Source organism: Mchenga conophoros, linkage group LG11 (assembly GCF_057382185.1).
Source record: "Mchenga conophoros isolate Kocher_MC1m ecotype Shallow Benthic linkage group LG11, M_conophoros_male_GT1.1, whole genome shotgun sequence".
NCBI lineage: Eukaryota > Metazoa > Chordata > Actinopteri > Cichliformes > Cichlidae > Mchenga > Mchenga conophoros.
This window is the reverse complement of record NC_140536.1, coordinates 9545219-9557579: the sequence shown is the minus strand read 5'-3', so window position 1 is coordinate 9557579 and position 12361 is coordinate 9545219. Positions and strand designations below refer to the sequence as shown.

General features: G+C 42.4%; 1 protein-coding gene across 19 annotated transcripts in view; it reads left to right on the top strand.

Annotated features, from left to right (window-relative positions):
- Nucleotides 1-12361, top strand: part of rims2a (regulating synaptic membrane exocytosis 2a) — a 158636-nt gene that overhangs the window by 90683 nt on the left and 55592 nt on the right. For 10 of the 19 annotated variants that reach the window (XM_085290792.1, XM_085290790.1, XM_085290800.1 and 7 more), the window contains 10 exons: nt 916-962; nt 1247-1359; nt 2323-2370; nt 4377-4507; nt 4836-5028; nt 5368-5521; nt 6496-6522; nt 7954-8022; nt 10261-10399; nt 12129-12194. In XM_085290792.1, the coding sequence (XP_085146918.1) occupies nt 916-962; nt 1247-1359; nt 2323-2370; nt 4377-4507; nt 4836-5028; nt 5368-5521; nt 6496-6522; nt 7954-8022; nt 10261-10399; nt 12129-12194 (987 nt within the window). The remainder of the gene's footprint in view (nt 1-915; nt 963-1246; nt 1360-2322; nt 2371-4376; nt 4508-4835; nt 5029-5367; nt 5522-6495; nt 6523-7953; nt 8023-10260; nt 10400-12128; nt 12195-12361) is intronic. The other 9 variants (XM_085290797.1, XM_085290803.1, XM_085290801.1 and 6 more) reach the window with 5 other exon arrangements.

Here is a 12361-nt window from a genome sequence, read left to right as displayed (position 1 = left end):
CTGAGGACGCACAAACAGACTTTGCAGTACTCTCTGCAGTTATTATTATGGGAAAATCTGTGTGAAATGTAAAGCATAAAGTTTAGGTTATATTAAATCTATATTAAGTGTATAAACAAACCTACTTGTATGAGCATTCATTCTCCCGCTTTGACCAATGCAGAATTTACAGGACTCTGTAGGATATGTTGTTACTCTAATCTTAGTGACTCATATAGTTTCATTTAAATACTTTCAGTATTTTGTCTTCCTAAACTCCTAAATGCAAAATACCAGCTACAACAATAAAAGACTTGTCCCTGCTTCACTCTCACGTTGGTGCAAACCATGCATAAATCTGGACTTTAGCATTAGTCAGTATTTCAAAGAATCACACTTTAGATTGTACCAACATCTCTTACCTATTTGATTTGATTTCGCTGTAAAACTATTACAGTGCCAAGATCTGTAGGTTTGTGCCACATAGCTGCCTCTGTGACTCAGAATAGCTTCATATTTTTGGAATGTGGAGACTGAATCTGAAGGGAACATAGCTCAGAATGTGTTTGCGAAGGAGCTGTGCCGAGCTGTTTATTCAGCATCTGTTCCTCCCTCCCTCTGGCTCCGGCTCTGCCATTTCTGGCCTCATAAGGCACCAAAGAATGCCGGCCGGCAAAAAACTTGAAAGCCCGTCACATTGTTTATCCTCTACACTCCGATTGCTTTTGAAAGACAGAGGCACCTTTGCTTTGTCGATTCCTAGGTCTGACCTGCTTTGTGCCATTGAGGGGGCCGTTGGGTGAATGAAGACTAATGTGGTGCTTACGGTCATTAAAGCGCAGTGCATTTGGTATTAGCTTAAATTGATCCGCTCCATCCCCCTCCTTCTCTCCTGCTTCTCACAGTCTTTCACTTTCTTTTTTGCTTTTTTTTCAGAGATATTCCAAGGATACCAGACAGCACACACTCACAACTGGAATCAAGTGAGTTCTGTCAACATTTTTTCCGTGGGTTTGACAGTGTGCCGTTTGATCCTATTAATCATCCCAGAAACACCAAGTGAAGGAAATGTCTGTTTGGCGCAGATTGCGTTTGTCACCCTGCCTTTTTATCTTCCCCCACATGGCAAGATTTTTGTGCTCTTTTTGCGTTTCCTTTCTTTGTATGTTCTTGCTACAATCTCCAGTTTTCTCCCTGTGCGGCGCAAAAACTACAAACAGCAAACAGATGGGTGGATTATCTGACTGTGTCGTCTGTGCCCTGCCAGGTTCGAGTTCTTTCGAGTCTCAGAAGATGGACCGTCCTTCCATCTCTGTCACTTCTCCTATGAGTCCCAGCATGCTGAGGGACGCCCCCCAGTACCTGTCAGGACAGCTCTCAGTAAGTGAGCTCAGCTCCACATATGGGCTACATGTAAAAGCCGGGAAGAGGATTGGATTGTTAGAGAGGATTTAATTGCTTTTGAGATCATAGATGAGCTAGTAAGTATAATTTTCCCATTGCAGATTCATTATGCAACCAATTATTTTCTTTTTTTTTAGTTTAAATCTTAATTCAAACCCTTGTTAAACGTTGTCAGACTCAGCAAACTCACTCAGCCTGTTCAGCTGGCCCATCACCAAGCCAGCACAGGACTGTAGATCAGATTACGTTGTGTGTTGTTCATTATCCAGTATAAAAACCCTCCTGGGGTAAATTTGGTAAAAAGGCTGCATTAAAATGAGATAAATCAAATCTTAAATTTAGGATTCAAGAATGTGCTTTTCCTGCTCTTTCAATATTTATGAGAGCCTCATAGAGTATTTGGTCACCACTAAAACATATCCTACACTGTATAGCGCAGCCTTTTCATCCACTCGCTGCTTAAAGTTCTGGATTTTCATGAGAGGGCCGACCTTGAAGTTCGCAGTGGACTAATCACTAAAACAGTTCAGCTCACTGGATAAACCTTGCAAGACCTTGATGAGTAATTCTACACAGTAAGGAGCTGTCTGTATCAAGCATCGTCTGTGGATAACAATCGTGTTTAACGTCACTGTGACGCAAGCTTTGAGGCGGAGGAGAAAAAGGTCTAAAAGACAAAAAGATCTAATTGTGAGCCGCTGATAATTTTCTCCGAGGACCTATGCAGAACAGGGCAGAGCAGCTCAGGGATGAGTAATCTTTGAGAAAGCAGAAATTTAAAAAATACAAAACCTGCTGGCTTAATTCTTTCATCTAAATGACAAATTTCTGTTGTTGTGTTTTGGGTGTATTGTGAGTTGTTGTGTTTTGTGGTTTTGGTTTATTGCATTTTCTTTTCTTTCTTTTTTTTCTTTTGCTGTTTAATTTATGCTTATCCAGAGCCAAAGCCTTAGTAGAAGAACACCGCCTTTTGCCCCTAGGGTCCAGGTAATGGGCCCTGTGTGAAGGGCACAAACTCTGTTTGGTTTTTTTTGCTCATTGACTGTTGACTGGCCTTTTTTTCTGTTTCCATACTTTGGAAAATGCATTCCTGGGGAAATGGCAGCTTTGAGTTTCCCTCTTAGTGCAGTGCATTGTGTCATTTTCCTTGATTTGATTTCTTGGTATCATTCTTATGATTAGAGTTCTTATAGCTCATTGTAACCCATACACATCATTATCCCCAAGTAGTGCATGCTCGACTAATCGGAGCTTATTTTAAGAGACGCTCTTGCATTGCCTGATGTCTTTGGACTGACTTCAGTGATTGACCTAATTGAAACAGTAGTTTAGTATTGTGTCTATGGCAATGCTGGTCGGTGTCTCTGTCAATCTTTCTAGGACAAAGAGCTCTGTTTTTTCTTTTTTCTCCTGCTTCAGTGTGACGTGAATCCAGGCCTCGATAACTCTAACCCTGCACGCATACACAGAAGGGCTCCTCCATGTGCGAGTTGAAGTGATGCTAATTAGCAGATCTGAGCTGATGGCTGTGTGGTTTCATGTTGCAGTGAAAAGATACTGAGTTCACCATCCTCTTTGGAAAGCCAAAGCCAAAACTGCATTTCCCCCATTACAGATACCAGATTTAACGAATAAGCAAATTGTACCTCCCAAATAATAACTCCAAACAGAGCGAAGCCTGGAAGGCTTCTCTTTGCTACAAGCTGCCTGCTTTAATATCACTCTGTCTTTTCTGTGGTTTCTGTTTTATGGTCATTATTGATTTAGATAGCCTGAGGGTTAATATTCCTGTGTTAAACCTTAGATATTTATTTCACTGTTGTGTTGTTTTGCTTAAGCGAGATCTAAGCATCATATCCTATGTGTCGGTAATATTGTTGGTGTGTGTAACAGAGCATGCAGAGGAAAGGGTGCACTGCGTGTTTTCCAGATCAAACATATGAATCGTTCAGGTTTATGTGTGTGTCTACATTAATGTTGTTAAAGCCAGCATGTTTCAGTAAACTGCTTACTTGTTAGTTGGCTGTATTGGACACACTGTACATCAGACTCAGTAGTATATATTTAGGTGTTTTACTTATTGTTGCTAGTTTTTATGGTGAATCTTACTCTACATTTGAATTCATATTTTGCAGTATGTGGCATTTTGGTGGGCTAGAGATTACTTGGTACAATTTGTTTTTCCCATGAGCCCCCTGCTGTCTGTTTCGACTTGTCTTGAATGCTCTTTCCTGCATTGCTGCATGAACGGCGAGTCCTCTTAAACAGTGCAGACCCCTATCCATAATCATATTCTGAATGAAGTATGGACCAGAACTTAGAAGTCTTACTTCTCATTTCATCTGATTTCTTTTAAGGCTTCAGCTGGCCTTTTATTTCTTCTAAGTTTTTTCTCCTGGAGTCCATACTTTTCTTTTAGCGTGAACTGTTTGATTCCTATTGCAGCAGCATGACTGATTTCTCGTTATCGATCCCCACTGAATACTTGGGAGGACCCTATTAGAGATGCCATCATATAGGTAGATGGTGGGACAGTGTTAATTTTAGAGCATGTTGCCTTTAGCATTTCACTACAATTCACTCCAGCTGTAAAGGTCAGTTCCATTTAAAAAACTGTAATCAGACACACTTGAATACTATAGATTTAAAAAAAGAAACATAAGGATTAAATTAGAACACGAAAAGGAGAGTTTTTGCATCTTTAAAAATCATTATCACACCATTTTAACATTGATATAGTTTTAGTTTATGAAAATGACATCCTAGCAATTGGATACCCTCCTCCTTTTTCCTAAAGGGTAAATACAGGAGAAGACCCCGCACTGAGGCTTATACTGATTGAAAAGGTGTTGAACTCAACAAAAGGATATAGATGCATATGTGAGGACTCGATGAAGTTGTCTTCTCCTGCATTATTCCCTTTATGTGCTCTCATTTGTGCTGGCCCTGAGCTGTCTCTCAGCAGGCTGCCTCTGCTCTCCCCCCTCCCCCAGGTCAAACTGTGGTATGACAAAGTGGGCCATCAGCTAATCGTCACCATCCTGGGTGCCAAAGACCTGCCACCCAGGGAAGACGGCCGGCCCAGGAACCCTTACGTCAAAATCTACTTCCTCCCTGACAGAAGGTAAGAGTAGAAACAGTTCCTCTATTTCAGGGCATAATTTCCCCGATGGTAGAAAGACACTAAAAAAAGATTATGCACTAAGGTCAATTTATGGGAGGCATTGATGTGAGGTTTATTTCATAATTATGCTCTTATTTTCTTATTAAGTAATTTATTCTTATGTATTGATGAGGAATGCAGAAAATGGACGTTAAGAAGCAGTTAGCACGTTCACTTTGCCATGTCGTTCCCTGCAGCTGCATGCTGTGGTGCTGTGCTCTGTGCTGTGTCGTGTGATGGATTTGTTGTATTCGTGGCTCTTCCCTATCATGATTGTAAATAAAAACAGTTTGAATTATTGTTCCTCCAGTGACAAAAGCAAGAGGAGAACAAAAACAGTAAAGAAATCCTTAGAGCCCAAATGGAACCAGACCTTTATGTACTCGCCGGTGCACCGGCGGGAGTTTCGGGAACGTATGCTGGAGATCACATTGTGGGACCAAGCCAGGGTGAGGGAGGAGGAGAGCGAATTCCTGGGAGAGGTGAGAAAACCAAACCCAAGCCCTCACAGAGACACTCAGTAACAGTATCTCAGCTTATCCTCTTGAATGGTGTCAAGCCTTTAAGAAAGCTGCTGGCCATCACAAAGTGTTGGGTGGTCCAGTCCTTGCCTATCATGGATCAGGAACTTTCTTTTTTTCTGTTCGCGTGTGAGTGACAGAAAGGGCTTTTTTGGGGATTTACATTTTCTGTAAAAGCTAGCATGTTTTACTTTGCCCTGATTCCATCAGTGAGAAAAAAAATATGTGAGCTTAAAACATTTGGAGTGAAGCCATTTTTTTAAGGAGAGAAAATTTACTTGGGCCTTTTACTTCTGCCAGATCCTGATTGAGCTGGAGACGGCTCTTCTCGATGACGAGCCACACTGGTACAAGCTACAAACACACGACGTGTCATCTATCCCACTCCCACGTGCCTCCCCGAACGCACAGCGCCGGCAGCTCCACGGAGAGAGTCCAACGCGGCGGCTGCAGAGTGAGTAACACCTCTGTCGCTCAAATGGCCCCAAAATGTGCTGAAAGTGACTATAAGAGTCAGAAGGTGGGCATCCTGTAGGAAAAACATTTTACCTGCTGTAATGTAAAGACATGTGACATTCATTCACAGTGTGAGATGGAAGCAGGTCAGCTGATTTTCTAATACCAATGCAGATACATTGGCTTCGGGTATCTGCTGATACCGACTATCAGTCCATTACATGGGTTAAATTAATAATCCTTACTTTGAGTGAGAGACAGGGAGTCTTTGTTTTAATGACTCATGCTTGACTTAAACATTGCTTTCCGAGCTTTACACTCAAGCAAGGTTACGATAAATGAAAGATTAAAAAACACATTTGTTTTTTATCTAATTCATTTGCACCCTGCACAATATCAGAGTGTTTAATGTACTCTACTGTCACTGATGGTTCTCTGCCCTTGCTACGTATGCACCTCCTCACACCCCGCCACACACTACCAATGAGACAGGTGAAGCAATGACAGCAGCTAATAATGTGGCCTTAAGTGCAAAAACACATTTATACCAGCTGTGGCATGATAAGAGAGAGAAATCTGCAGCTATCAGAGAAAGAGTCAATGGAGGTTTTTACTCGTGTGCGTTTTGTAGCTTGTCTTCATGCGAGTTTCCTTATATTCCTTTTTTATTACTTGAAGCTTGCCATCATACAAATATATCTGTGGCGACAGACTCATGGCACCGAACACTCAGAAATCTAAATTTTAGCACTGAGATAAATGAAAACAACAATAGGTAGCTTTCTGATTTTTGTAGTTGTTTCAACAAACAAGGAGCCATATATATTTATCTGATCAGTGCCCATGCTGTTTGCCTGCTGGCCTTTTCTGTTGCTGCTTCAGGTCATCGAGGCCTTTACGGCCGTTGTTATTTCTGCATATTTTGTTTCTGTTGTCCATGTCACATCTACCTTACTGCTTCTGCTTTTACAGACAAAGGCTCTTATTCACACAACTCAGGTAAAGACCTTTGCCCTGCCAGACATTGCAGCTTTATGGAGCATCTGAGTGTCGTCCTCCTCCTCTTTAAACACACACCCTTGTGCCCCAATTCTCCACCCCTTTCCCCCCTCCCCCTTAACAGCTGACGCTTCTGCTGCCTTATGTGGATTTCTGTGCGGAGGTTTGGTGTATATTTTACACCGCTCGTTCCTTATCCACACAGAGCAGCAGAACCACAGACGCTGTGGGGAAACGGGGAGATTTAGGACACAGTGGTCTCTCCTTCTCTGTGTGTTCACCTGTTAACTGCCTCACAACCCCCACCCTGTAACCCAAAACCAGATTCTGCCAATCTGTATTCAGTCCTAATGTGATGTTATTAAAACCCGAGCTGTCCGCCCCTCCTGACAGACATAATTGGCCTATGACCACCTGCCTCTCCTCTGTCATGTATACTGTTTGTTATTTGGCCTATTATGAATATTTTCCTCTTAACAGTTGCACAGATTACCATTGGCACACTCTGCCCATTCTGCTTTTGCTTGTGTTTGTGTGTCTTCATTGTGAATATCTTCTTGAGAACGGCAGGCGACTGTGTTGCTTTTGTGATACTTCTTATTTACTGGCCTAATCCTCTAACACAGTTGGCATATTTACTCAAAAAAATAAAAAGAGGAAATAATATTTGATTATCTGCATGCATGAAATATACAATACTCTTTATATAGGATATTTTTGACCCTTGTCTTACTATTGTTAGAGTCTTTGGCCCTCATACCTCCTAACACGCTTAAGAGGACTGCGCTGCAGTCCGTTATGCCATACGGCTTCACTCCGCTGCTTCTTTCAGCCACGGGAGGCTGGCTCGCTCCCCCACTAGGACGATTTTCTGGGTGTTGGTGTTAGCGTGAAGTGAAAGAGCTGACAGCTGTAAAAAGTTTTCAGCCAACTGAGATGAGAGGTTGGGAGCGGCACTGCCAGAGTGCAGCACTTGTCATTTCTGAAAAAGCACACGTGTCCAGTTGATTTAAGTTGAATGAACGGTGAAGGCGGTGGGGATGCGTTGGGTGGGGAGTGGGGGTGATAAGGCTACGGGGGAAGGATGAGGAAAGAGCTACACGGCCCTATCACTTCTCCCCGTCTCCACCTTTACGTGTGCACTGAATGATTGACTGCGCCATTTCAAAGTGCCACGGCTCAGATGAAGAAGGATCGGCTGCTCTTGTTGGGATCGAGCGGCGAAATGCTGCATTATTTGTTTTAGTTGGAGGGTTCACTTTGACCAGTGAGCATTACAGTCAGAGCAGGGGTGACTTATTATTTGAAAAAAAAACAAACAAACATCTAAATAAATGAAAAAGGGAATGAAAATGACCTCTTTCTCTCTCTCTCCCCTCTATCTCCTCTTTCCTGCTTCTTTGCCTTTTGGTCTGTTTCTTTCTCTCAAAGGATCCCAAAGGATAAGTGACAGTGAGATCTCAGACTATGATTGTGAAGACGGCGTTGGGGTAATAACAGGTAATAAACAGTTCAAGGCCATATTAAGAAGGTCATCGTTGTGTGGCGTAAGTGAATCGAATCCACTCCATTTCACCAGAGCTGCATTACGATTCTTAATAATGTACTTAGCTAACCTCACTCACGTCGCCACCGGAAAGATGCTTACACACGTCATCACATCTCGCAGTATCGGGCTAAGATCCTGCAACCCATCAGCAAACAACAGCAGCAGCACAGTTAGGGAGCAGAGGGCTTTTTTGTCTGCCTCTGCACTGCTAGTTGCTGTCCTTGCTAAGGCTTCAGCAGCACGCCCACGCTGCATCAGAAAAGCAGAGACAGAGCTGCTAACAGCCAGAGAGAATAAGACAGGGGAAGGGGAAAAAAAGACTGAGAAGTGCTTGAAATTTGCTCACATGAAATAATAACTAGGAAGAAAAATTATGCTGAAAAAGACAGTGAGGGCTTAAAAAAAGGCTTCCTTTAAATTTTAAGCACAAGGTTGCGTTTGAGGGCAACATGTGCCTGTCTTTATATAATCGTTAGTTCTCCTTCTCAGTTTTCACAAAAAGACCACGGGACATGCTATATTTTTTTTTGCAATTAAGCTTGATGGAAACAGCTACCTGCACTGTTTGTAGGTCGTTTCACATCACTCACCACACAGAAGAAGCGAGTGGAAAAATGTGAGAAAACAAACAGGAGAATAGACAGTTTCTGTAGCAAACTGCGTGTCACACACACACACACACACACAGACATTCAGACCGGCCTGCCGATGATACCGCAGCTGAGGGAAATCCTCCTCCAGCCTCTTTAAAATTCTCATCAGCCCCTCACTGCCTCTCACAATGCCAGCCACCCCCACCCCCTCACTTCATCCACAGTGAAAGGAATACCCCTTCACTCAGCCCTGGTTGCTCCCTCCCCTTTGCTCGGGCTCCACTGCATCTCATCTGCGGTTTTTGCCGTTATCTGCTTCCACAGTTCAAATGGGGAAGAAAACATTTTACTTTTGTTTTACAGAACATACAGTACACACAGTACAGTAATACAATAATTTCCCTGCTCCACAACAGCTACTATAGCTACTAGTAGCTACTGTAGAAGACAAATGGGCCTTACAACTGAACATTTTTAAGACTTTTTACATCTGTGCAACATGTTTCATGTTGCTTTAACCCTCTGCTCTTTTGCCTCTTTCTGCACCATTGCAGCCAGTTCCTGTTAAAACCTATTAATTGTCAACAAAGAATCTCCTCTTTGCATCTGCAACATGTCAGGAGGAAGAATAGATTTAATTTGGCTTTGCATGGAAGTTGATTGCTGCGCTGCAGGAAGCTCACTAGTGGAGCATCTTTTTAAAGAAATGACAAATGTTTTCCTTTGAAAATTTAATTTACATCATAATGGAGTGAAGACATTGTGGATTGTGGTCATTTTTTTTTCAAATGTTTGTAGCTTGTATTTGTTTATGTCAATAAACAAATGGTAGGCTTGGAGAATATGACAATTTACTCTATGGGTCATTTAGCCTGACACGTTTAAAGAAATCTATTTTATTCTATCTACGACACACAAAAGAAAATCTTATTAACATGCGACTCCTTTAAAGTGAAGGTCAACATTTCTTTCTTACCTTTCCATCTTTTCCAACTTGGAATCAGGCTTTTCTTTAACTCATTTTAAATATTCTATACACTCTATTGAATATCAATCAACATTAATAGTTCTAAGCACTGACCTTAACCGTGGCTCTTAGCCATGTCTGATTATCGGTTAATGAACTCTTTCAAGTTCAATGGACTAATCAGTCTACCAGTGAAAATTCATTATAATCTTTCAGATTCTTTTGAAAGGCTATTTTCATGTTTAATGCACAGTGTTAAAACAGCAGATGACTTACACCTTTATGGAAACCCACTCCTCATTTTTTGTACGATAAAGACTCAGCATATCAAAATGAGTCTGTCACCTGTGCAGAATGGCTTTTAGCTTTGCAAAGTTTGACCAAGATTTGCTTTACTCCTCTTAGTTATTACAGACAGTGGTCAAACTAAGTCTGCAAAAGCAGCATTCATTATTGTTCATTAACCATATGTAGTTAGTTAAATAACTCAAGTAAAAAGCAAGTAAAAAGCATACAAGTAGCATCTCTGGTGTTGTGAGGGAATAAAGGAATCGCTTAAATAACGCTGTACCCTCTCTCTCCTGCTCTCTCCACCCCCTGCTTCTCTTTATTCATTGTTGTTTTCACAGACTACCGGCCAAATGGCAGAGACTTCCAGAGCTCCACGCTGTCGGTCCCCGAGCAGGTCATGTCTTCTAACCACTGCTCTCGGTCAGCTGATATAAACAGGGTGCGGTCGCGCTCTCCCAGCGTTCCCCCACCCTCCAGGTAACCAGTTGCTCAATGCACCAAAGGCCCGACATGTATAGTTTTTGGTAGGTCTTTTGTACATCGTAGTGTTGTGCTTCCATGCTTTGGAATTGACAAAAAAATAGGTTCACTAGTTTAGCTGAAACGCATGCTGTTTCAGGTTACTTTCAAATTCGCCACCTGTTTTGGTTGTAGCACCAAATGTTGCTATATTTACTTCAAAATAGCACCTCAACCCTCTGTGGTGTGCAGCGTCTCTCCCGTTTCCTCTCATGGCCTCTGTTAAACATGAGGCCATGTGCCTCTTGGACAGCAGGGGGCAGTATGTAGCATACATAAGGGGTGATCAGTCCACTTCTGTCACACAGCAGAAGTCGGGACCAAGCACTTGACCTTAGGCCTTCTCAGTACAGTTCGTCTGCTAGAGTGGAGCACCACAGTTTGTCTGACGACAACTGCACACCTGACCGGTACACACACGCATACACTTCAGCTCACACTTATGTGCAGCACATGCATCTACTTATTTAAGCATGAATGTGTAAATGCTGACCAGCGCAAGACGAGTAAGTACACAGTGAGCTGTTTATGTATGCATACACCACAGCACAACGCCTTTTGCCTTAAACTCTTCTTCTTTGTCCGCACTTTCATCTTTAATGTGATGTAGTGGTTTAAATTAAAATCATCATTCTTAGAGTTAAAAATAGCATTGGCACAAGCTAAAATTCCACATGAGCACCAGCCTCGGATGAGACTACACTCCTGAAAGACAAGTGCACAAGTTTGAATCGAGAGACTGAAATTCTGCAGGAAACATTGGGAGCCAAAGAAATGTTGCCAGTGCTGAGCACATTATACAGGATTTGCATGTACTGTATTTCACTATCTTTATGGAAGACGTGGTCAAGGGGGAGTGGTCAGTTATCCTCCATCAGCACTTATTTTCTGTGAGCTTTGGAAAATATTGCTCCAAGTGTCCAATTGTGGCCTTGGCACCGCCTGGTCGGAGCTATTCCCACCCCCAGCCCACCCTGCACCCTTTCCAATTAACTTTATTTGATACTTCTGAAGCTGGAGCTAAATCAGTGTCAGATGCAGAAAATGCACTTATCTAAATTGTCTGGGACGGTGCTCTGTTGAGTGTATTTCAGCTGCTTCAATTAACAGCTTGCAGTTATTTATTGAAAACAGTTGAAAATGTCACAGAGAATTTGGCATTCTCCCAGGTATCCTATAATATTGTAAAAAATGGCTTTCATAGCTTTCTGTGAGCCTTGCTGGTTTATTTTCTTAACACTTAATGTTTTCTGACTTTCTTGGGAAATGATGTATGTAAAAAAAATCTGTAGTTATTAAACGGTCTAAAGTAGTTTAATGGTCGAGCAGAGGGGACCGGTTTAGGGGTTCGGACTGTGCTTTTCTCTTCCGGCGTCTTCTGTGTACCATTTTTATCTGTCTGTGCACTAGAGCCGAGGAAGTCGTCTCCTCGCCGTGCGATTTCTCGGCTTTCTCTCACCTCTCATCTTCCTCACCAGTTTTTCCACCCTGAATCGTGTACATTAACCTCTCTCCTGTGAGCTTCTCTCTTTTACAACCTCCCCTCGGTTTCCTCCCCCTTCCGGCTGTCCGCCTGTATGATCTTTGTCTCCGATCTGCTGTCTTTCTCTCCTTTCCTCCTTCTCTTCTGTCTCTTCAACATCTCAGATCCATCTCTGTCTTCTCTCCTCCTTCCATGTGGTTGCAGCCATTTTCTCACCCTACCTCGAACCAGACATACTCAGCCTATTGATGACCCTCAGAAGGACCCCAGGTAGACTTTTACCAGAGCTTGCATGAAGCCCCACCTTTGCTACTTTAGTTACCAGCCAGCCAAACCCCCTCCCCAACCATGCACCAACCCACAAGCCTATTTTTTTATATATTTTATTTGTTGGGTTGTTTTTTGAGGAAAGCTTCCATTAGGGTGTTGAAGATATA